This window comes from Monodelphis domestica, chromosome 7, assembly GCF_027887165.1.
Source record: "Monodelphis domestica isolate mMonDom1 chromosome 7, mMonDom1.pri, whole genome shotgun sequence".
NCBI classification, from domain to species: domain Eukaryota; kingdom Metazoa; phylum Chordata; class Mammalia; order Didelphimorphia; family Didelphidae; genus Monodelphis; species Monodelphis domestica.
The window spans coordinates 56,346,786-56,373,185 of NC_077233.1; the positions used below are offsets into that span (position 1 = coordinate 56,346,786).

Here is a 26,400-nt window from a genome sequence, read left to right on the forward strand (position 1 = left end):
AAATATTTATTAAGCAACCTACTATGTGTCGGGCACTTTTCTAAGTGCTAGGCATACAAAGAAATGTAAAAGATAGTTAGTGTTCTCAAAGTGCTCTCAGTCTAATGGATTCAGGTCAGGAATTGAGAGATGAGATGGCTTCTTCCTAGGCTTCAGCAGGCCTTTTACAAGGAGACCAGGACCTCCTTGAGAATCCTTTTTGTCCAGAACTGAAAGGATCAATCTTCAGAATTAGGGGGATTCTTGTCTTTTGTGCTCCTGGGCTAAGCGGATGGGACAAGAGGGCTGTCTTCAGGCTTAGAAGAGATGAGACCTGTTCTCTTGGCTCAGGAATGCAGAACTTGGAATTGGGGGAGGAGGGGAAGAAGTTGCCAAAAGACAGATCTGGGCTCACTAGAAGGGAGAACAAGGTGGAATGGACCACGTTGGGAGGCAAGGGAGCTAGCTCACCCTCTTACAAGGAAAGCTATGGTATGGTTGGACAGCTCAATTGGTTATAAGATTCTTCCTTTTATTGAGCTAAAATCTGCTTCTGCTAGTCTTGTCTTCCTGAGTTCAAATCTGGTCTCAGACACTTCCTAGCTGTGTGACCCTGGGCAAATCACTTCACTCTATTTGCTTTGGTTTCCTCATCAGTAAAATGAACTGGAGAAGGAAATGGCAAACCATTCTAGTATCTTTGACAAGAAAACTCCGACTGGGATCATGAAGAGTCTGCAAAACTCTTGAATGACAAAATCTTCTAGTTCTTGCTCTTTTGGTGGTGGTCATGCCAAAGGAGTCTGCTCCCTCCTTTACATTTGAAGGCAGCTATCAAGTTGTCCTTAATTCTTCTCCAGTGAAACATACCTAGGTCCAGACACTGTACCATCTTGGGTAATAAAAATAATGATAGCTAGTATTTACAGAGTGCTCTAAGCTTTACATCCATGATCTCATTTGGTCCCCATGCCAACTCTGGGAGGTGGATGCTGTTACTATCCTCGTTCTATAGTTGGATAAACCTAAGGCAGTGAGAGGCTAATGATTTGCCCAGGGTCACACACATATGAAATACCCGAGTTGGGATTTGAACTCAGGTTTTCTTGATGCCAGGTCTTTCTCTCTAAAATCTGGTTAGCAGAAATAAATAAAATACTCCTGGTGATCTGACAAGGACTAAGTACAGGGCAAACTCAACTTCTGTAATATGTACTTCTTAGTAATGTGGCCCAAGAAAGATTAGCTTTTTTATTAAGCTGTCCCATTAGTCCCACATATTGTGTTTGGGGTCTCTTGGCCCCCTAGTTCTCCTTACTTTTTTTTTCACAAGAACTGTGGTCAAGTCATGACTTCCTATTCCTGAACCTGCTTAGAGATCTGGGCAAAGAAGCTCAAGGTCAAGAAGTACCAGCATCCATGAAAGGAAAAAAAAACTCTAATGGGAGGCTCAGTATTACCCCCAACAAAGGATTCTATACTTAGACCAGGAATTTGAGCCCATAGTCTGGGCCAACTTTCCTTGCCCAGAAACTCTTTTTGCTTCTCCTAATTCTGCTGCATGCTCACGGATCTGTCCCTGAATCAATTCATCTCTGATTCTTAGTATTCTCCTCTATCAATTTCTTGTTCTATTTTCATGGGTTCAATAAAGTAGTTGCTTAATAAGCATTTGTTGATTTATCAATTGATTGATTTATAAAAAGAAGGCATTATATGATGGAATTATTATGCTCCTGTCCATCTTTGTTATCTTATGATTCTAGCTTTAATACCTTATATTCTAAGACCCCTTCCAGCCATGTTCTAAGGATCTCTTCCATTTCTGGGATTCTATGCACTAACACGATATGTTCCAAGATTCACGTTCTAATAGTCTTTTCTGTGCTCTAAAATCTGATGTTCTAAGCTGCTTCCAGTTCCATCATCACATATACTAATATTTCTATGTTCCAATGTCCCTACCAGCTCTAATATTCTCCTTTCCAGTTTGGGTATTCTATGAGTTAACATTTCTCTGTTCCAAGGCTCCTGCCTGTTCTAATAGGCTATGTTCCAAGGTCCTTCCCCAATCTGACATCCTATGAATGAACATTTCTATGATCCAAGCTCCCTGTCAGCTCTAATATTCCATGTTCTAGGTCCATTTAAGTTCTGACATCCTATATGATAACATTCTGTTTTCCAAGGTTCCCGATAAGGCATATATTCTATGTTCTAAGGTCCCTTCCAGCTCCAACGTTCTAGAATTCTCAGTCTTCTCATGACTTGATATTATTATTTCTGCTCCAACAAATAGAAAATCTAAAATCTCCCTCCTTTCAGGCAATGGTATGTCTTCTATTTTTCCTTCTTCCCCAAAGTGATAGGGCCATTGGGCCAGCAGAGCACTAATGTAAAACAAATGTGTGTGTCATGTTATATTAACTCAGCAGGCACAGCCCAGGGGTCTGGAATGTTTCCACTGTACCACGGAGGGACCCTGAAACAGCTGTTTCAAATAGATGACATGATTAACTAGGATCACTTTGGAACAAAGAGTAAGCCCATCGTCATCACAAATGTCCTGTGAGAGAGGGAGCTGGCAGAGACCAGAGCCAGGCGAAGCCCAGGGATGGGGCACCAAGTGGAAAAGGTGGGCATGCCTTGAGACACTCAGCCTGGTGATGCACTGTTGGAATTACCCCAGTGAGGCTGGATTCCATCGTGGGACCCCCATTCCTGAGCTTTCCCAAGAAACTCCACTCGTCTAGCTTGTTCAGGTGGGTGGGACCAGAAGCCCAGCATGTGGGGATTAAAGGAAATGTTTCCCCTACTGTTGCTGTGGTTATACCCAGTACTTTTTTCTGGTAGATATGTAGGACCCTTGTTTGTCATAATGGGAGATGCACTAAGGGAGCTTTTACTGGACCCAGACATGAGTTTTTTCCCTTTCCTACTCATCCTAGTCTGGGTCCTCATCTCTTTTCACTTAAACCATTGCAATAGTCTCGTAATTGGACCCCAAATTTCCAGGCACTTCCCTCGTCAGCCCATCCTCTGCAAAGCTACTAAAATGATGTTACTAAAGAACAAGTTTCATCACGTCCTGCTATCCTGCTCAAAATCCATCAAAGGCTCCCTGTTACCTTTAGAATAAAAGATAAACTCTTCAGTTTGCATTTAAAGGTCTTCCTTGACTTATTGCACATTACTTTCCTTTATGGACTGTACCTTTTTTTTTTTACTTGTTGGCATCCTTCAATAGTATGTAGGCTTCTTGAAGGCAGGGACTATTCTTACTTTTTTGTCGTTAATTATCTCCAAGAAGCTAGCACAAAGCAGGCATCAATCAGTGCTCATTGAATTGAATTGTAGTGAACATTGATTACACTGCCAGCCACCAGGCTAGTGATTTACAATTATTAGTTTCATTTGATTCTCATAACAATCTATTTTGTTGATGATATCGTTGAGTTATTTTTAAGTTGAGTCTGACTCTTTGTGACTCCATTTGGGGTTTTCTTGGCAAAGATACTGGATTATTTTCCATTTTCTTCTCCAGCTCATCTTACAGATGAGGAAATGGAGGCAAACTGTGTGAAGTGACTTGCCCAGAGTCACACAGCTAGTAAATGTCTGAGTTCAGATTTGAACTCGGGAGATGAGTCTTCCTGACTCCATGCCCAGGTCTCTAGCCATTGAACCACCTAGCTGCCCCATGTTTTAAAAATGGGGAAACCAAGGCAAATAGATTCAGTGACTTGTTCAGCTTCACATAGTTAGGAAGTACCTGAGGCTGGATTTGAACTTAGGACTTCTTGACTGGAGGTACGGAACTCTATCCACTGAGCCCATCTAGCTGCCTTCAGAATGGACCTGTAGCCACATCCATCTGTCAACATCCCATGCTTTCCTTCAAGACCCAGCTCAAATGGCCCCTCTTCCTCAGGTCCCTTCCCATTCCCTCGGACTGGAAAGGATTTCTCCTGATCACCCCAGCTCCCACAAGTAGCCACAAAGTCCTTCTCCCAGAGAATTCATCACAGACGGCCTCTCATCGCTCCTGCTGCATGTGGATCCCTTCATCTCCCCATCACCCCTTCTCTCTATCCCCCTGCCATGGCTAGATGTATTAGCTCCGAGGTTATGAAAGCTTAGAACTGTGCAAAGGCTCCTGGGACATCTTGTGTGTATGATCCATTTTATAATCCTCCTCACGCCTCCTACGGACCTCTACGGGTGCTGGCGCGGCACCTCCGGAAGACTGTGGTGGAGCTGAATTTAGAGCGAAAGTGCCCCAGGAGAAGGCTAGCCACGCCATCCCTCCCATCCTTAAGCTTGAGTCTGTAAGGCTATTGAGCGTATGAAAGCTGAAAGCTGCAGGAAGACTTTGGGGATGTCTTGTGTATGTTACATGTAACATAACAAATAGAATGTATAATTAGGCAGGTGAAGCTGGGTGGCTCTGTGGACAGAGAACCAGACCTGGAGATGGGAGGTCCTGGTTCAAATCTGACCTCAGACACTTCCTAGCTGTGGGATCCTGGGCAAATCACTGACCTCTGCTGCCTGGTCCTTAGTGATGCTTTTCTTGCCTTAGAACTGATACTTAGTATTGATTTGAAGACATAAGGCAAGGCTTAAAAAATTTGTGTAACATATAAAATGTATAAACACATATATTAATAATATAAATATACTATATAAATTCATAAATATATTAAATATAAATAAATATAATTCATAAAATTTATAAATACCTATTTATAACAGATATTTATAAAGATATACATTTTATAAACATGTATTCATAAATATATATTCTATAAACATATTTTATAAAACATAATGATATAAGATTTATAAACACATTTTATAATATAAATATATTTATAAATATGTAAAATTTAAATACATACAAATAACAGAAATACATGTTTATATATATATATATATTTATATAATTATATAAATTTTATAAACATAGATTTCTAATACAAATGTGCATTAGAAATATATGTATACATTTATAAGCATATTTTATAATATAAACATGTTTATAAATATATAAAATGTATAAACATACATTTTATAATACAAATATCTTTAGAATTACTATTATATAAAGTGTATAAACACATATTTCTAATACAAACATGTATTAGAAATATGTTTATAAATATAATCATATAAATTTTATAAACATATTTTATGTTTATAAATACATATAAATTTTAGAAACATTTAATAATACATTATATTATTATGATTATTATAATAATATACAATAAACATAATAATATAACACATTTATAAATATACAATGTATAAACATAATTTATAGTATAAATATATTTAGAAATATTATCATATAAAATATATAAACATTTCTAATACAAACATGTATTAGAAATATATATATAATTTATAAACATATATTTTATAATTAAAATATATTTATAAATATACTCATAAAATTCATAAGCACATATTTATAATACAAATATATTTCTAAATATAATTAACAATTCATAAACACATTTTATGATATAAATGTATTTTTAGAAATATCTGTTTTATAATTTAAATATATATTTATAAATATAAATACCTATAATTTATAAATATGTGTATTTATAATTATAGACATATATAAACTCTGTACATATTCTATAACTATATAATTATATGATATATGATTATGCATCATTATATACCATTATATTCCCTAATTATGTTATATGTAATATATTATGATATAATATATAATTGTAATATAATATGTTATGGTGGGTGTACAAGTGCATGTGAATGGCTATCTCCGAGTAGACTTTGGCAGGAATATGTACAAGGGCTCATCTACGTGTATCTGGGTCTGTCCAAATTGGAACGTACATTTTTGCCTCCAAGGTAGGATGCAGAGAACAAACCAGTCCCAACACTGTCTCTGGCTACCCCTGATCTGCAGCCTTCATCACTGCCAGAGCCAACATGGGTCCAGTTTCAGCCAGTTTCGCACCCAAACTGGGGCTCAGGGTCCCAGGGTGGCAGGACGATGTACACGAAACCTGCTGAATACATCATGTGTAACTGGACGCACTACCATGATGCCCACATAGGGAAGCAGCCCAGCCTGTTACTGAGCCAAGCCCCAAACTCTGGCTACGTTGCCACAAAGAGAGGAAAAGCAGCCTGTGCAATGGACCTCTAATTGCCCATTTGCCAGAGCAGGAGATGTGCTTTCCTGGCTGTATGGTGGGCTGGAAATGAATTCTTCCAAAGAACAGCTGCTTCTGTTTTTGAGGTACCAAAGATCGTCCAGAGATCTGGGTTTGACTTCAAGCTCTGACCCTGGCTAGCTCTGCACCCCTGGATAAATGACCACCTTTGTGACCACCTCTGCTTTCTCCTTTGTAAAATGGGGACAAAAATAGCTTTTAAAAAAGGAAAATGCTTTGTGATGCTCCCCAGGCTGATCCTCAGGAGAACTGAGTTCTAGTCCAGTCTCGGGGTTAACTGGTTTTGTAGCCTAAAGCAAACATCTTTCCTTCCCTGGTCCTCAGCTGTGTAAAATGAAGGACCCAAAGCTGGAGGAGGCTGAAAGTGTCATCCAGGGCTAACAGCCCCATCAGAGTCCTCAAAGCTCATTGGACCGTTAGATGGCGAAAGTGTTTTGTAAACTCTTAAGCTTTCTAGGTATTTAAGTGGTTTTACTGATACCCTGCAGATGGATCACCCCAATTCCTTCCTCGTAGCTGGTGGTAGATGAGAAGCGCCTCATTGATGATTCTTTGTATCACTTGTGAACTTTCTTCCAGTACTGATTTCATCAAATCAATCCCCAGCTCCAGAATGTAGAATAGTTCCCCAGGGCTTTTAGGCTCAAGTCCAATTTCTTTGGTCTGACATTCAAGGCTTTACGCCATTCATCCCCCACCCACATGTTCAATTCCATTTTCTCCTATTCCCTTACATGAACCCTCTCCTCTAGTGGCTGATCTCATCATTACAACAGCACGGGCCAAATCTGTGATTCCATCAGTGGAAATAATTGTTGCTAATAAAACGTTCTGCCAATATGGACCGACAACTGTTCTTTGACTTACAGTACCAGAGTTTCTGTGGGCACGAGACCTCAGAGGACTTGTATGTGCCAGTCTGTGGCAGAGGCAGAGTTGAACCCTGGTCTTCCTGACTTGAAGACTGGTCCTTTATCCACTTCATACCTCGGCTCTTGTCCCACAGCGTACGTTTATGGAATTTACTCTCCTGCCTCTTAATTTTTGCCGGTGCTGCTCAAAGAGTTGGAAGGGGCCTCATCGGGCATCAGGTTTAAACTAGGAACTCATAAGGAATCTCCCGTCCTTGAATAACAAGCTAACAAGTGACTGTCTAGCTTCTCCACGAACCCACCTCTCCTCAAGGTAAGCCATGCCACCCTGGGACAATTCTAATCCAGGGCAAGTTTTTCCTGATATCTGAACTTAAATTGGCCTCTTCTGCATCTTCCATCCATTGGTTCTGGTTATGCCCCCCAGGGCCCAACAGAATTAGTCTAACCCTCCATCTACATACAGCCCTTTGAACCCTTAAATATAGCCATCACATTCCCCTGAGCCTTCTATTTGCCAATCTGAACATCCCTCATACATGTAACTAAATGTCATATGAGGGCACAAACCTAAAACCCTTCACCATGCTGGTTGCCCTCTTCTAGACACTCCAGTCTAGCAATTAAAAAACCAACAAATAAAAATCAAACCTTTATTTTCTATCTTAGTAACAACTCTAAGATAGAAGGGCAAATGGGGTTAAGTGACTTGTCCAGGGTCACACAGCTAGGAAATATCTGAGACCAGAGGTGAAATCTGGTCATCCTGATCCTAAACCTGGAGTTTTATGCACTGGGCTACCTAGCTACCCCTAGTAATATCCTTCTTAAATCATGGCACCCAGAACTGACCCCAACACTCTAGATGAGATATGAGGAGGGCAGAGCCCTTGTAGGATGATTTACTTCATTCTCCTAACCTGGGAATAACTTCTCTTTTCCTTTTTTAAAAAATTAAATTAAATACTTGTTTGTTTGCTACATTGAAGTTCCCGGAGATCTCTCTCCCTCTGTTCCCTGTACTAGAGAAGATATCATTTGACAAAAAGTTCTATGTATATAGAAAATTGCATCTTAATTATTATTTCTATATTCTATTATTTCTTAATTATTGCTATTTATCCATTCTTTCTCTAGAGGTGGATCTGCCCAAGTCATTTCTTCAAACAGTATTGTTGTTGCTGTACATGATGTTCTCTTGGTTCTGCTTGTTTCACCTTTCATAATTTCATGGAGTTCTTCCCATGTTTTTCTAAAATTAGCCTCCTCGTCATTTCTTACAGCACAGTAGGATTATATCGCAATCATAGGTTCCAACTTGTTCAGTCATTCCCCAATGGATGGGTATCCTTATGCCCAAAGAATTATAAAACCTCGTACGTTCTTAGACCAGCAATACCATTGTTAGGTTTGTTTCCTAAGGTGATCAGGGAAAAAGGAAAAGAATCTCTTTGTTCTAAAATATTTATAGTCGCTTCCTTTTCCTTGGCAACAATACAAATTCTTCCCATCATTTCAGGACTAGCTCAAATCCTACCTCCTCCAAGAAGCTCTAGGCTGCACGATTTCACCCCCTCCTCTAATCTCTGTGGTCTCCCTGACCATACTGTGAGCTCTTTAGGGCCAGGAAACCTATCTTGTAGCTTCTCTGGAACTCTCTCAGGCATCTAGCCCGGGTCTAAGCACATAAGTACCTGGGAATGGCTTCTCCAACGAGTTGACCTGAATTAGGTCCAAAGATCTTGCCAACTGCAGTCAAGACAACTCAACCCTCCATGGCCTTGCCCCAGGTGCTTCCACTGGGGACCCTTTCCTTACCCGCAGGTAACTGTACATGCAGATGGACATCCAATTGGTGAGCATCTTCTCTACCACAGACTCTGTCCGGCGAAGCATCAGCTTGGGATTCTTGGAGGCAGAGGCATCGATGAGGTCCACCAGCAGGTCCTTCATGATGCTGGTGTAATATTCCAGCTTCCCATGCAAGGCGATGGTGAGCAGGGAGGCCAGGTTGCACCTGAGGGATCCAATAAGTAATTGAGTTCAAGAGCAATGATGAATTATGGTGCCAAGCAATGGGGACACCAAGACTAAATGTCAATAGTTTTTGCCTTCAGGCAGCTTACATTCTTTTCAAAAATTGAACATTAGGGAAAAAAAATTGAACATTAGTATTTTTAATGTAATTTTATGTTTTCTATTATTAATAGTCTATATGTTAACATAGAATATTGATATATATGAATGGGAAGTTTTCATATAGTATATATCAATAAATATATACATATATTTGTAAATATATAAAGCTTATATATTACTATATTATGTTAATATAGAATAATATATTATATTATACAATAATATGTAATACATTATATATAATCCTATTGTACTATATATAATATATTATAGGTAACATATAATAATATTTTATTTTATTATTTAACAAGCATTGATATACAGTAACAAAATAAGACCTCCCTAACACACATTCAAAGGCAAGCAAAACCAGTGTCTCTCATTAGCCATGAAGGAGGTGAGCCTTCATGGAGGGGAAATAACACATATAAAGGGAAGGGTATCCAAAACACAGGGCTAAGGATCAGATCTTTGAGGTTAAAGCTATAGGAAACTCCTGGAGGAGGAAACTCTCCCTATGCAGCTTGGCACCTCCTTTGCAATCTATCTCAGAGAGCTGCTTAGGGTAGAAATGTCAAACCCACAGTCCACAATACTCCTGAATGCAACTTGAGTCAGATTAAAATGGAATTGGGATTATTTATTTTTAAAAAATGAAAACATTCAAAAATAAGTATTCAACAAAATAAAATAATAAGATAAAAAATAAATATAAAACAAGAAAGCATAGATAGATGAATAGAGCATCAGGCTTGGGGTCAGGAAGAATTATCTTCATCTTCTGGCCTCAGACTTACTAGCTGTGTGACCCCGGATAAATCACTTAGCCTTGCCTCAGTTTCCTCATTTGTAAAATGAGCTGGAGAAGGAAATAGCAAAACTATTCCAGGATCTCTGCCAAGAAAACCCCAGATGGGGTCATGAAAAGTTGGACATGCCTGAAAAGAATGACTTAACAGCAACAAGTATTACATTAAAACTAAGTTAATACGCAGCCCACGGGGACTCTTATGAATAAATTAATGGTGTCCATTTGAATTTGACATCACTGATTCAGAGCTCAGGGTTACACAGCTGGGTGGTGTGAGAGGCTAGATTTAACTCAGGGGCTTCTTAGCTCCAAAGCCAACTCTCTTTTCACCATGCCACAGGGCATAAAATATATCCATAAAGTAAAGACAAAGTGATTTTAGTCAGGTGGGAAGGCATTAACGATTGTAGAAATTAAGCGCCTACAGATTTGCCTTGAGGAGGGAGAGCCTTCTTGGCCTGAGACAATTTGTACAAAGGTGGGAAATGCAAGGTGGTAAAGGAAGAGCACTATGCAACATGCTGGGGATGATGGGATCCTTCACTAATGGGTAATGGCCCTCTGTGAGCTGTGACTCTAAAACAGGATTCAGGGATTTGGCCTTCAAGGCTCTCCATGGCCCTCTGGCTCATGGAACCCAATGCTATTCAAACTCCTCTCCCCAGAGTTACTTCCATAATTTCTTTGGTCTGGGAATTAAGAGGAGTTAAAGCCCTGGAGGAGAGTGAGGGGCAGTTAGGTGGTTCAGTGGATTGAGAGCCATGCCTAGAGATTGGTTCAAATCTGGCTTTAGATACTTCCTGGCTGGGTCACCTTGGGCAAGTCATTTAACCCTCATTGCCTAAACCTTTCCAGTTTTCTGTCTTGGAACCAATATACCATATAGGTTCAGGAAAGTAAGGGTTAAAAAAACTCTGTGGAACCATAGGAAGGGGACTGTATATGTATGCATTATAATAGCTATGATTATTAGCAAAGGCAAGATAACGGTGTTACTTTTGGGGAACACAAGAAGGAATAGGAATGGAGGTTCAGGAATTCTGAGGCTTAGTGGATGTTATGCCTTCAGAGGCAGGAGGAGCTTCAGGGCTGGGTGTCTGCTCATGGGTAGACTTGGGGAATGGGGGACAGTATTTTTGAGTTTGAAGGGTTAGTTTGAAGGCATAGGATCAGAGGGTTAGAGATGACAGGGACCCACCTCCAGGTTATCAGGGACCAAATAGAACAAATCCAATCCTTCCTGTCTGGGAGAACCCTTCAAATACTTGGTGACTCCTCTTAGGTCTTCTCCTTCTCCCTTCCCAAGCCTTCTCTTCTCCTGGCTAATCATCCCTAGTTTTTTAAATTTATGACATGGATTCAAGGAGGGGTGGAGAGAAGTGACCCCCATAGTTGCACTTACCTGTCTCGAACGGCAAAGTCCTTTTGCTGTTCCAAAGCGTGGACAAAGACAATGAGGAAATGCTTGTTGTTGAGTAAGGTGGAGAACAAGGCAATCCCTTCCTCCATATTGGGCCGGCAGCTCTCGGGGATCTGTAGAAAAAAAAGGCCAGTGAAGCCATCATGGATAGTGAAGGTCTTCCCTAGAACATCCCTCCTCTCCTCCCCAACTCTCCTTGCTGCTTCCCTCCCATGGCCCACCGTTTCTTAGCTCTGGATGGCTATCAGAACTAAATTGGGAATGGGAGGTAGAGAAGCTGCTTTAGGGGGTACAGTTGTGGAAGCAATACAGCAAGCCTACGGGTAGAGGCAGAGGGTTTAGCTTCCTCCCTCCCTGCCATAGGAGAAACTATACCAGTAGATACCAATGTAAGCACATCAATACAGACCATATATATTTGGGGGCTTGGTACATGGGCAAGTCCCATCAGGTTACTAAGATGGCATCCTCCATGAGTGCAATGGAAGTCTGTAATGGCGCATGGCCAAACCTTCTTTACCACAGAATTACAAAAGACCAAGGAGGTCATTTAATCCCTCTCCTTCATTTTACAGATGAGAAAATTGGGTCAAGTGGCAGAGCTTGGGACTAGAACCCAGATTTCTTGACCTCAAATATTGTTCTTCCCTCCTTTCCCCAACCATGGAGTATTATGGGAAGGACATTGAATTTGGAATTAGAAGACCTGAATTCCAACCTGAGCTCTTCCTAGCTTTGTGATTGTGGACAAATTACTTAACTTCTCTAAGACTTCGTTTCTCCATTTGTAAACTGAGGGGTTGGACTGGCTCATCCTTGCATCTCTAATATTCTGTGATCTGTCATCTTGGGGATGACTAGTATTCTCTAGTGTGTTTAAGAGGTCCAAAGCTGTGGGAAGCTGCCTCACTGAATTTTGCCACCCCTTCCCTCCTCTAGTCATACATAGTCTCTTAAGTTGGTGAATTAAGAGCTTCTCCAGGACCTTGACCCCAGTACCCTACCCACTAAGGTCAGCAATGCAAAATACCAGGGAACAGTTAGGAGGTTGGGGCCAAGAGGCAAAGATAACACCATATTACATTCCTTTGGATTCTCCTTGAGCAATGAGGCCCAGAGAAGCCAGCAATTTAATTGAGATCACACAGCTAGTACACTGGCAGGGCTGAAATTTGAATCTGGTTCCGCTGGCTTGGAATCCAACAGGGAGAAAGAGACAACAAGGAGGACCCAACCCAGGGTAGAGCCATGTCTATGCAGCAGTGAAAGTCAGATTGTCATTAGAAATACTAATAATAAGTGGGCTTGCTTTAGGAGGTGATGGATGATGCTGGCTCCTGTAAGTGTGCTCTCTCACAGACTATGTGTTTCCCCCACCCCCAGCCCTCACCAGGGACCCACCCCTCTCCAAGTGTGATTGGGAATGGAGGTGAGGGTGCAGACGGTTGAGTTCCCTGAAATCTTAGGAGGTCCAGCTAGATAAGAAGTCCAACAGGAAGGCTGAGGGACATATTTCATGCCTTTGTCTATGCCTCTGAAGTCTCTAAGGGGGACAGGAGAGGAAATAACTGTCTGAAATGGAGAAAATCTGGTCACTGGCCATGGAGCTCCCAAGGTCTCTGGGCAGTGGCTGTGTCTGGCATACTTACTTTCCACTCCCCCAATAGTAGCGGATGAGTTTCCTGGACCTGAGCTCCCCCCTGGGAGTTGAGCGGCTGAGAAGGCAGTATGTATCGCTCCTCGTAGAGGGAGGAACACTGTAAGGAAAGAAAAACCAGGGAAGGATGGGAGGGAGCCATGGAGGGGAAAGCCACGATCCGAGGAGGGGCCAAAGAATCCTTCCTCCGCCTCCATCCTCTGCGGAATCTCAGGGGCCTTTGCAGGGCCTCTCTTCCTCTGGACTATGGCTCTGGCCAGGCCAGCTCTGAGCTCCTTAGTCCTTGGGTGGTTCCCCCATGGCCTCTCAGCCCTGGCTGGCTTTCTCTAAGCAGAACACCAGAGCTTGAGGCTGCCCCATAGGAAGGAAGTTAGGAAAGCTTTTGTTTTTCTTAAAGGATGTGTTAGGCTACAAACAACCAGAAAAACTTGGTGCTTCTTTCCACTGGTAATACTTTCCAAGCATGGGGCTGGTGGGAAGGGGGCTGTTCTGCCAGCTCAGTAAAATGAACCACCTGGAAAACTGGGAAGCGGCTGGATTGCTTTAGCGTCCCCCAAAACGAAGAGTTAGGTTAAGAGACTCTACTGGGGAGAAGAGCCTCAGAACATCAATGGATTTCTCTAGCAGAGCCCCAGGAGTTTTTGGAGCTTACCTTTTACTTCCCAAAGGCAGCTGGGACAAGGCTATCATTGCCCAGGCAGGGAAGAGGGAAGACTAGCAGAAGAGGTGGCCACCCAATGGGGCCCCCAGGAACACTGGCTCATTGATGCTCTGCAGGCAGCAGATGGGATTGCCAAATGGACACCAGCCTGGAGGAGGGAGGACCATGGGCTGGATGCATCTCATCAACAGCCAAGCCAGGGATGTGGCCCTTTCTGGGGTAGAACGCAGAAACTGGGAAAGAGTCTACCAGGGTATTGGCCCAAAGAGACTCCAGGTAGAAAGCAATCATCCACCCCAGGGATTAAGCTAGGCGTCGGGATGGCTGATAGAATATCTGGAGAGGGAAGATAAGACTCATCCATCTGCTAGGGGACCGGCTGCCTTTCCCACATGTACTCCATGACTTTTTCCACTGGGGCACTGCCTGGAAAATCATGTAGTTCAGTTGCAAAAGGCGTAAGCTGGAGAGTCAGGAGCTAGTCAGGGCTCTGCCACTAGCAAATGGGGGTAACCTCGGGCGAGCTGCTTGACCATTATGAATCTCAGATCCCTTCTCTGTCAAACTGAGGACAAAAATCACTCCTGTGCTCAGGAGCATAAGCTAGAGATTTAGATTTGGAGAGGAAACAGACTTCAGAGAGCACCTAGTCCAGATGATTTCATTTTTGCAGAAGATGAAACTGCTTTTCTTTCATCATCTCATTTCAACAGCCCTGCTGAGGTAGTATGTCAGTCATCATCATCATCATCATCATCATCATTATTATTACTACTATTTTTTCAAACCTTTACTTTCCATCTTGGAGTCAATGCTGTGTATTGGCTCCAAGGCAGAAGAGTGGTAAGGGCTAGGCAATGGGGGTTAAGTGACTTGCCCAGGGTCACACAGCTGGGAAGTATCTGAGGCCAGATTTGAACCTGGGACCTCCCGTCTCTAGGCTTGACTCTCAATCCACTGAGCCACCCAGCTGCCCAGTATGTTAGTAATTATATTCATTACCATGTCTGTTTAAGGGATGAGACTATTGAGGCTCAGAGAAATGAGGTCATCCAGTTCAGGCATGGCAGAGTCTAGACTAGATAGAACCCAGGTCCCTTCCCTATTCTTAGTCCTGCATTCTTTGTATTGCACCACAGGGTAGGCAACAATGAGTGTGTTTAAGGTTATGCATTGTTGGGGGCCTCAATGAGGACTCAGGATCTGAACAGAGATGGTTCTGACCTTGGGGAAGAAAGTGCGAGTCACAAAGTGCTTGTATTCCAGGAAAGGGATGCCCTGGCTTCGGTTCAGCTCCTTGGTCAGGTCCGTCATATCTGTCTGCAGTTCAGCAAAGCCTGTTGGTCAGGAAACCCAGGAGAGCCGTGAGCCATATGCCCTCTTGTGATGACTTGGTCCTACCCAACTAGGGCTGCCTTAGGCTTCTTCCCATGCAATACCTCCAAGTCATCTGAGATACATGGGATAGAGAAACTTATTTTTCCAGGGATGGTACAGTCAGAGATCAAGCAACAGTCTCTGAACAGTTGTGTTCCCAGGCTGGGAACAGGTCAGCCCTTGGGCATGAGGCTGATTGTACTATTACTACTTTTTCAAATCAGCTGGAATTGTAGACCTGAAAAGGACTTTGGGAATTATCCAGTCTGACTCCCTCCATTTAAAGATGAAATGACTGGCTCAAGGTCATACAGACCTAGAACCTGGGTCTCCTAACTTCCAAACCATTGTTCTTTCTATTAGGGACTCCTGAATCCTGGGGTCCCTCTGACCTGGCAGTATGCCCTGTCCAGTCTCCATCACCTTTCCGGATTTCTTCACGGATCTGGGATTCCATTTCTTCCATCTGCAGTAAAGTTTTCTGCCAGTATCGCTCAGCTCTGCGGCTCTTGGTACAAAAAACAAACAGCCCTGGGGGAAGAGAAGGAAAGAGGATTGGGGTCAGCCAGGAGTTCCTGGCTGTTTACTCTGGGATCCTTTGTATGGAGCATGAGACCCTTCCTTAACAAGTCTCATCTGTCACTAGGACTCAGGCTGGGGAAGGGGGAATTCCTCTTCCCATAGAGAATCCGGGCATATTAAAATAATCAGCACATCTCTCTTATTCCTACCCCTCCTCGAAGGTCCTGCTCAAGTCTACTTTTTGTGTAAAGCCTTCTATGATCCCCCGGCCCATGTGGAGCTCCATGTTTATGGATTGTATTAGCCATACCATTCACTTGGCACTTAGTTAATAATATAGACTGCCAAGTATGGTTATTTCTGTGTTTGTCTGGAATGTGTGTCTGTGCATGTTGTATATATATATGTGTGTGTGTGTGTTCATGTGTGTGCACATGAGTGTGCATATGTACTCTGTATGTGGTCTCTGCAGTTGAGTGTAGGCTCCTTGAGGGTAGAGGCTATGCCATCTTCTTCCTCTTCCCCTTCCTTCTTCCTTCTTCCTTCTTCCTTCTTCCTTCTTCCTCTTCCTCTTCCTCTTCCTCTTCCTCTTCTTCTTCTTCTTCTTCTTCTTCTCCTCCTCCTCCTCCTCCTCCTCCTCCTCCTCCTCATCCTTCTTCTCCTTCTCCTCCTCCTCCTTCTCCTTCTCCTTCTTCTTCTCCTCCTCCTCCTCCTCCTCCTTCTTCTTCTCCTCCTCCTTCTTCTCCTTCTCCTTCTCCTTCTTCTCCTTCTCCTTCTTCTCCTTTTTCTTCTCTTCCTCTTCCTCCTCCTCCTCCTCCTCCTCCTCCTCCTCCTTCCCCTTCTCTCCCCTTTCTTCATTTTTTGGCAGGGGGAGAAGATTTTAATATACTTATGGAAAACTACACCTTAATCAAGAAACATTTATTAAGCACTCATTAAATGTCAGGCTGGTGCTAAATACTAGGATACAAAGAAAAACAGAAACACAAAAAAGTCCCTGCCCTCAGGGAGCTTACATTCTAAAGGAGACTATGGATATAAGCACATACAGAGACTAGACATAGAAGGCAAATAGAGAACATGATCTTAGAGGGAAAGGAGAAATTAGGAAGGGGCAAATCAGAGTCATCAGGAAAAGTCTTGGGGGGTTGTCAGCTCTCTTATAGACAGGTGAAGATTAGACGGAAGCACTATGGGGGGGGGGCTGCTAAGAAACAAGCAGAATTTGCTGTAAAGATTAATTCTCTTAGGAGTTGACATCCATCTAGCCGCACTAATGAATTCTGTCACACTATTCTAAGAAATGAAGGTAATTGATTATCAGGGCAAGAAACACTTTTGAGTATTAGGTATTAGTTTTAACATTTTTTCCATAATGTCTTATACAAATTAGTCCTTCAAAAATATTTGTTAATTGAGTGATTAAATGATATTCCACATAGAATCCTTTATACACTACCAGAAAATTTATTTTTTCTATAACACTCTCTGCACCATGAGCTTCTCTGCTCATAAACCATCAGTAACTCTCTAATGTCCCCAGGAGAAAGTCTGAAGTCCTCTGCCTGGCATCCCAAGACTTCTACCATCTGGACCTCATTTACCAATCCAACAACACATTGGAAGGGACCATTGAATCTAACTTCCTGGTTTTTAAGATGAGAAAACCGAGGACCTAAGGAGTTGAGTGAGCTGGTCTAAGGTTGCAGGGGAAAGCTGGAACTGAACCTAGATTTCCTGACTTCTACAATATTCTTTTTCTTTTTTAAACCCTTACCTTCCATCTTATAATCAATACTATGTAGGGGTTCTAAGGCAGAAGAGTGGCAAGGGGGATAAAGTGTGACCCAGGGTCCCACAGCAAAGAAGTGTCTGAGACCAGATTTGAACCCAGGACCCCCTGTCTGCAGGGTTGGCTTTCATTCCATTGAGCTACCCAGCTGCCCCCTTATATAATACTCTTTCTACAAGATCATCCATAGTTACTGAGAATTTGCTGATGGCCTCACAACCACTCCCTATTTGCATTCCACATGTGGAATCCAGTTCAAGTAATGGTGGCTTGATTCACCAAGGTGACTGCAGACTGGGGTCAGACACCAGTGAGAAGGCATAAAGCCAAGAATGTGGTCTATACATCTGGATGGGGCCTTAGAGCCTGGTGTGTTCATTGGCTTATTGGGCAGCTCTGCAATGGAGAAACCCCAGTACACTGGGGGTGACGTGAGGACAGCACCAATGGGTACTGCGTTTTCTCAGGTTTGAACTAAAAGTAGGAATAATAATAATCACATTTCTCTAGCACTTTGTCATTTACAAAGAACTGAAGTTCGTCCATAGGATCATAGACTGAATTCTGGGAAGGACCTCTGGAATCATCAAGCCAAACTCTTCTTTTCTTTTTTTTTTTTAAACCCTTACCTTCTGTCTTGGAGTCAATACTGTGTATTGGCTTCAAGGCAGAAGAGTGGTAAGGTAAGGGCTAGGCAATGGGGGTCAAGTGACTTGCCCAGGGTCACACAGCTGGGAAGTGTCTGAGGCCAGATTTGAACCTAGGACCTCCTGTCTCTAGGCCTGGCTCTCAATCCACTGAGCTACCCAGCTGCCCCCCTCTTATTTTCTAAATAAGGAAACTGAGGTTAAGTGATTTGCCAGGGTTGCAGAAATAGTAAATGGCTGAGGCAGGATTTGAACTTGGATCTTCTTGACTTGAAGTCTAGATCACTAATCCATTTTGCCACCTACCTTCTCACCCAGTACCCCAGTGAGCTAAGATAACACCTGTATTATTATCCTTACTTGGTATATAGGGAAACTGAGTCCCAGAGAGTTAAATGACTTATCTAGAGTTACATTGCTAGTAACATCTAAGTCAGATCTTTTGACCCCAAGCTCAGAGCTTTCTCCATTCGCTGTACCAATTTGATAACTTTGAATCCCTAAATAACAGTCTCTGGTAGCCTCCTGTACCTATGGGCCAGTCTGTGCTGACCCTTTCCCAGTGATGATCTGGGATGGGATACAAATGTGCCAAGTGTCTTTTTGGTCTGGGGAAAATCTGGTTCAGACACTTTTGTGTCCAATTGTAAATATCCCTTCCTGGCTTTGAGGCTGCTTGGAGCCCTGCAGTGGTTTGAGATGAACTGGGGAGAGGGTCGTGTGGGTCAGTGGGACATGGGATGATCTGGGGGGAGGGAGGAAGGGGGAGTGTAAGGTGGAGGTAGCAGTGAGGGATCCCCAACCCAGCATGAAATGGTTGTGTCCGAGTGTGTTCCCAAGGAGGGAGGATAGCCCTGAGGACCCCCCCCCAGCCCCTCACCCTTCTTACCCACGATGGACAGGAGGAGCAGGACGCTACAGATGACAACAGAGACGGTGATGGCTGTCTCGCTCCCGCCCAGCTGCAGGGTGGCGATGGTCTGGTTGAAATTCCCAACCTGGATCTGAGCAGAGGGAGGAAGGGAAACATGAGAACCCCACGGCAGAGGAAAGGGGTGATGGGAAGGGCCTGGATAGCATTAGCCCAGGTGGGAAGCCTGCCTCTGGCACAACACTCAGTCCCAAAATCTCAGAGCTGGAAGAATCATGGGTCCCTGGGGCCGCCTGGCGAAGCCAGGAGACCCTTCTCAGAATAAAACTTCTAAATACACCCAAGATGACAAAGGAAAAGTTACATTACAATAAAATTATCCAAGCATCTATTTTCAAGTTTACAGACCTCAGGTTATATACTCCCTTCTGTTCTAGAAGAGGCCCAGAGAGGGGAAGTGATTCAACTGAGGCACACTGCAAATTGAGGGCTCGAACTCAGCCCTCCCAATTCTCCAACCTCCTCTCTCAGATGCCCTCTCCACCTCCCCCATCCAAATCCTGCCCATCCTTCCACAGTGGTGATCCAAAATTCTAGATTCCTTAACAAAATGCTGTGCATCCACCAGCTCTGAAACTCATGCCAAATATCTGACGCAAGCAAGGCAGTGGTTCTGGGGGTGGCAGGGTGCAGGGGATGGTCTGGTCCTGTGCCTTTGTCAGTTTGGGGAACTTCCCTGTCAGGAAATTCACCGTGCCAATGTAGAATGACAAGCACCTTCTCTGCAACTTACAGTCTCTTCAAAAAATCATTTAAATTTATTTTCTGATCCAAAATCTCCTCCCACTGAGAAGGCAAGAAAAACAGAACCTGCTACAAACACACATATATACTCTAGCAAAACAAAGTCCTACATTAGCCACATCTGAGATAAAAACAAGCTTCAGTCTGCCCCAAGTCCGTTATCCTGAGTCTACCTGGAGATGATACGTGGTTAATCAAGAGTCCTCTGGAATGGGGCTTGGTTCCATTGGGTACACACTCTACAGTCTTAGAGAGAGGCACCAATGGCCAGCACGGGGCAGAGCCAGGTTTTGAACTCATACCCTTCTGACTCCAAGGCCATCTTTGTACCCATGATGCTTCTCCATTTTACAGGTGGCCAAACTGAGACACAGAAAAGTTAAGATTTCTTGCCAAAGTTTACCCAGATAGTAAGTGATCAAGAGAAGATTTGAAATCAAATTCTCCTAATTTCAAATCTATTTTTCTTGTCCATTTTGTACCATAGGCAGCTGCATGGTGCAGTTTTGGAGTTAGAAAGTCCTGAGTTCAAAGGTTGTAAGACCCTCGGTAAGTCACTTAACCTCTGTCTTAGTTTAACTCATCTATACAATGGGGATGATCATAGAACTCAGGGTTCTGTTGTGCAGACCAGATGAGATAATACATGTAAAGAGCTTGCAAGGCTTGAAGTGCTATCTAAAAGCTAGCAATAATTATTACTACTGTTATTGTCACAGCTGTGCCCAGTTCAAGTTCCACCTCTCCAAGAGGCTTTCCCAGGATACCTCCAAACACCAGGGACCTCATCTCTTTCTGTATTATTGCAGACCATTAAGACTGAGGGCAGGAGCTCTGTCTCCTCCTGTCTCCCCCACAAGGCTGGCAAAGCAGCCCTCAGTAGAAACACAACTAATTACTTCCTATGAGGGGTATTCAGGCTGTCACTAGACCAAGGAGATGGGGACACACAGAAAACCTTAATAATTCACTGAGTGCAGAAGGCAGCATACAATCGGTGCTCCAAAAATGCTGATCCTCCCTTTCCACCTTTTTCTTGGGTGACTAGTCCTAGAGTCTCTTGGTCAAGATTCTGCATTCGCTAGCTTCTAAAAGAATATACTTCCTCTCTTTTAACCAGTGTCCATGTAGAATTCCATGTCCAGCATTCTGTCAGCAATGATTAAACTCCTTGTGTATACACGGTCTCAGGTTAGGTACTTTCTAGCCAGGGTTGTCCAGCTTCCATGTCCAGCCTCTGCTTCCATAAGGAGGGCTCAATTATAGTGGACAGAGCTGGAATGAGTTTCAAAGTCAACCCTCTAATTGTACATGTGAGGAAACTGGCCCAGAGAGAAGTGACTTATCCAAGGTTGTTAAAAAAAAATTCTTACCTTCCATCTTAGAATCAATACTGGGTATTGGTTCCAAGACAGAAAAGCAGTAAAGGCTAGGTAATGGGGGTTTAAGTGGCTTATCCAGGGCCACACAGCTAGGAAGTGTATGAGATCAGATTTGAACCCAGGACCTCTATCTCTAGGACTGACTCTCAAACACTTGAGCCATGTAGCTGCCCCTTTGAGCTACATAGTTGCCTCTCCAAGGTCACTTTTAAGATTAAGAATCTTTGGGGAAGGCAGTGCCAAGTGTCTAGAGAAGAAGCAATGTCCCTACAGGCATGCATGGTGCACATGCCATCTCCTCCATTAGACTAATCTCTCTAGAGGCAGGGATTGTTTGATTTTTGTCTTTGTATCCCCAGGGCTTAACTTAGCACCTGGCACATAGGAAGTGATTAATGACTTTTTTTGTTGGCTAAACTACCTAGCCATCAAACATATCTTCCCGGATTTCTTTAAAGCCTCATCACTGAGAGTTCCCCTGATGCTGGCGATGGAGTATGTGCTCAGGTATTGAGTTCTGGATCCAAGAGATGCTTGTGACAGAGCAACAGGGTATATTGGTGAGGGAACAGAACACGGATCCATCGACTTTCCAAGTGGGTATATGTGTGGGTGTTGTTGAACACTGGAGAGTCAAGTAGGAGGAAATTCTACATGTAAAATGTGTCAAAGAGAAAAGGCGTTTGGGTGTGGATCCTCGGAGCTTGTTACTCACAAGAGTGTCCTAGGGCCACGCTGGAGCAGGTGATGCCTGCTTGTGTAGGCTGTTTGGAGGTACTTTTGGCTCCTGGATCCTGTGTGCTGATGCTCATAGAATAATGGCCACACTTTGAAACTATAAATATCTGTATGTAATGCATAATAGCCCTGGATTGATCTCCTCACTGATAGAGAATCCGAACTGCAAAATGTCAGATGACAATTGTCAAAAATTATTTCTACATGTAATTGAAAAAAAAAGTATAAATATTTGATTGACCCAGATTGGAGCCTCTATTAGTCTCTGAATAAGAAAAGGGATTATTTTTGGGGGGGAAACCAAAAGACCCAGAAGCTGCACGGGAGAGCCTGTGGGTCTGTGTCAGAAGAACACATTGGTGGGATTCCAAACCAAGTCCTCCTGAATCTAACACTGCTTTTGCCCTTTTGGAGGGGCTATAAATGTGATTTCATTGTTAGAGGGAATGCCTGGTAAGGAGACTCCCTCTATCAGTATAGGCTGGTACTTGTTTTGTCACCTATATCCTTGGAAAGTTGTCTAAAGCACAAGGCTTGGAACTTCAGCCCTGGAGAGGGGGATTCTGGTCTTTGCAAAGACTGGGAGGATAGGCAAGGGATGCTAATTCTGGCAACTGGATCCAAGCCTTTAGTCAAGGGTTCTTCATGCCTAACCAAAGCAGCTCCCTCTCTCTGACTGGCTGGGGCAACTTTCCAGATAGGATCTGATTCACTCTTTCACTCTCCCGCTGGGAACAGACTATTCCCCAGATTCCCTTAGTAACACAACAGCTCCTCAGAGAAATGCCTTGTCTTGTTTTCTTCTCTAAGAAACAAATTGATCCATGAGGGCCAGAGAGACTTAGGCTGGCTCGCCACAGGTAGAAGCCCATTTCCCCAATTGCTGAAGGCTCCTACCTTCCTATTCAAGCCTTCTGACTTTCTCCAGCTTTCATAGGGCTTTCCTTCCTCTGTCTTGCTGGGTGCCTACATCACTTATTCCAAGCATTATTCATCTGGTGGCTCTTTGCATAATCATGCTCTGCCCTAGTTGCTAATTATTTAAAGAAGGGTCCATCAGTCTAACTCCTTCAATTTACAGATGAGGAAACTCAGACCTAAGTCTCTGGGTCAGTAAGTAGCAGAACCAGAATAAGAACCCAGGTCTTCTGGTTCCCCGGCCAGAATCTTTTCCACTATATTTTCTAATCAGGCCATTTACTTCGTGGGGGCATGGACCAGATTTTATTTTTTCTCTTACAATAGAAAGAACACAATATTTAGGATCAAGGAGCCGGGTTCAGGACTCATCTCAATCAATCAATAAACATCGATTGACTGTCTACTATGTGCCAGGCACTGGGTTAAGCCACTTACTAACCAGATGACTTGGGACAAGTCATTTCTCTTCTCTCAAGTTTCAATCACATCCCATCTTTAAATGTATGAATAATAATAGCTGGTGTTTACAGAGCTTGAAGGTTTCCAAAGTGAGACATGGACATATATAATTATATATAATATATATTTTATATTTCATTTGAGCCTCACAACATATATAATAATCATATGGAAAAAATATAACTATTATATAATAAACATAACTATTATGTATAACATATATAACTATATAGGGCTACAGTTATACATATTACTCTCTCTCTATATATATATATAGAGTAATATAGAAATAAATATTTGCACATTTATATATGTAAAATACCTGATATTTATATGGTTTCAAAGTGATATACATAATAACATATATTATCCACATATGTATTATATATTTCATATAAAAGTTGTATAAAATAATTATTATATACAATGTATATAAATATAACTTTTATAATACATAACAAACTATACATGACTATAGTTTTTATATATATATGAAATAGCTGACATTTACAGAGCACTTGAAAATTTCCAAAGTGCTATATATGTAATTACGTATATTATTCATATATGTATTATTTATTTCATTTGAGCCTTACAATAGATGTAATATTTATACCTATAAACTATTCGGTATTATATATAAAAAGAACTATTATATATAATAGATAACTATGACTATAGTTATATATATTATAATTATGCACACACACACACACACACACATATATATATATATATCATAGCTAACATTTACAGAGTACTTGAAGATTTCCAAAGTGACATATGTTCTATATCAATATAGGCTCAAATGAAATATTGTATGTGTGTGTACATTTTTTCTTTTTTCTTTTGAGTCTCACAACAACCATGTGAGGATGAGACAATTATTAATCTCCATTTTACAGATGAGGAAACTGAGGCTTGGAGAAAGCAGTGGCTAATGCCCAAGGCAGGATTTGAACCCAGGACTCTGTGACTCTGAGCCCGTCACTCTTTTCCCCAAACCTCCCTGATTCTCTAAGAATGGTGTTTGTATTACCTTCCAGGGTTATACGGAAAATGCTGGCACTAAGCATTCAGAGCACCCCCAGGAGAAAGGGGGAGGACCCATGTGGGCTGGAAAGTATGTCTACTCTATTTCCGAGATGGGGGAGTAAAGAAGAAGGTGCAGTATGGGAAAAAAAGAGAATGAAATCTGTTTTGGAAGAGCTGAATTGTTGGGATGATTGAGAAGCATCCAGGGCATCTCTCCATGTCTAGTGTAGGCTCCACCAGCACCCACACACCTACGCACACCTGCCTGCACCCGGGCATCTTCAGCTGCTACCTAGGAACTGGCTCCTGGCTCCAACTGGCTCCTGGCTCCAGTTTCAGCGTGGGAGACAGTGTAGAAACTAAGAACTGAGAGCCATGCCATGCTACAATGAGAACTCGGAGCGGTGCTTGGGAGGAAAAGTGGGGCATCTTAGAATGGCAGCCCTGAGATCCTCCGTCTCACCTTCCCCCCACTCAGAGTCCTCCTCTCCCAGCCAGGCAGACGGTCCTCCCCAGGGTGCAGAGAAACAGGAAGGGGGATGCTTAGATCTTATCCCTAGGAGTTGGAGCAGGGACCCCAAATGGAGCACAGCTGGGCTGCTTGAGCTTCCCCACATGCTCATACCCTGAGAAACCCTAAGCAGTGAACTAGAACAAAAGGAATAATTGTTCTTATAAAATTTGCATTTCATTTAACTTTCACTACAATCCTGTGAGATGCTCTAATTATCCCCATTGTTCTGATGAAGAAACTGAGGCTTAGAGAAATCAAGAGACTTGCCCAAGATCATGGAGCTAGCTGGCATTTAAGGCAGGTTTCACCTACTAGTCTTCAAGATTCCAAGCTCAGCTCCATTTCTCAAGGACATTGATTTTCCCAACAATAAAGTATCTTGGTTGTCACCAATGATCAAGTCTTTTCTACCTTCTAAACTGAGCTTCTGAGGAATGACTGGCAGACTTGGAATTGGGAGACTAGAGAACTAGACCCAGTTTTGTTGTCCCTGCCTATTAAGCCACATGATCTTGTTTAATTTCTTTGTGCCTCGGTTTTCCATGTCTGTAAATTGGGGATATTACTACCTAGTTGTTTTACCTGCCTTACAGAATTGTTGTGAGGATCTGATGAAGTAATGAACCTAAAATGATTTGGAAACTCTTAAGGATTTACTACAGGTTTCCTGTTCAGTCTACGTCCTTCTCAAACTGTCTGAACACTCCTCAGGCTTCCTCACTGGTCATAAGCATGAATGCTACTCCCCCAACCCTCAAAAAGACTCTCTTCTCTTTCTATATCAGCAAGGCTCTCTTGGCAGTCTGGTGGAACCTTCTCAGAATAATGCTCTTTAAATATACCAAATAAAATAAAGAGGATTACAAAAGAAACCAATTATATTGAGACAAGGATCAAAATGTTTCCATTATCATAGTCATGGGCTCAGATTAAGAACTTTCATTCTATATCATCCCTTTGGTGGTTGATCTCATCTACTTTCTTTTCTTTTCTTTTCTTTTCTTTTCTTTTCTTTTCTTTTTCTTTTCTCTGATTCTTTTCTTTCAAAAAAATTCTTGCCTTCCATTTTATTTTATTTTTTTTAAACCCTTACCTTCTGTCTTAGAGTCAATATTGTGTATTGGCTCCAAGGCAGAAGAATGGTAAGGGCTAGGCAATGGGGGTCAAGTGACTTGCCCAGGGTCACACATCCAGAACCCAGGATCTCCCATCTCTGGTCTTGGCTCTCTATTCACTGAGCCACCTAGTTGCCTCCAGAATACTGCTTTTTTAATATACCAAATAAAATAAACTGGCTTTCAAAGGAAACCAATTATATTAAAATAGTTATCAAAATATTTTCATTAACAAGGTCATGGGCCCCAGATTAAGTACCTTGGTTCTATAGCAAACTTTGGGTTGATTTCATCTACTTCCCCATCATGCATTTACTTTTCTTGGATGATTCTCAAATCTATTCACTGTGTCCAGTCCTCACCTTCTACACTCTACCGAACTACCTGTTAGACATCACTACGCAGATTTCCCACCAGTATCTCAAACAAGACATGCCCTGAAGGAAATCGATGATCTATCTTC

General features: G+C 42.4%; 1 protein-coding gene and 1 long non-coding RNA gene across 2 annotated transcripts in view; one reads left to right on the plus strand and one right to left on the minus strand.

Moving 5' to 3' along the window:
* PLXND1 (plexin D1) overlaps window positions 1-26,400 on the minus strand; it is a 225,249-nt gene that overhangs the window by 36,109 nt on the left and 162,740 nt on the right. The window contains 6 exon segments of the mRNA XM_056804691.1: window positions 8,891-9,089; window positions 11,425-11,555; window positions 13,092-13,199; window positions 14,985-15,097; window positions 15,561-15,668; window positions 18,988-19,102. Coding sequence (XP_056660669.1) covers window positions 8,891-9,089; window positions 11,425-11,555; window positions 13,092-13,199; window positions 14,985-15,097; window positions 15,561-15,668; window positions 18,988-19,102 — 774 coding nt within the window.
* LOC130455453 (uncharacterized) lies at window positions 2,226-3,146 on the plus strand. Its single transcript, XR_008913428.1, has 3 exons — window positions 2,226-2,310; window positions 2,412-2,614; window positions 2,995-3,146. It is a non-coding gene; the product is annotated as an uncharacterized LOC130455453 (long non-coding RNA).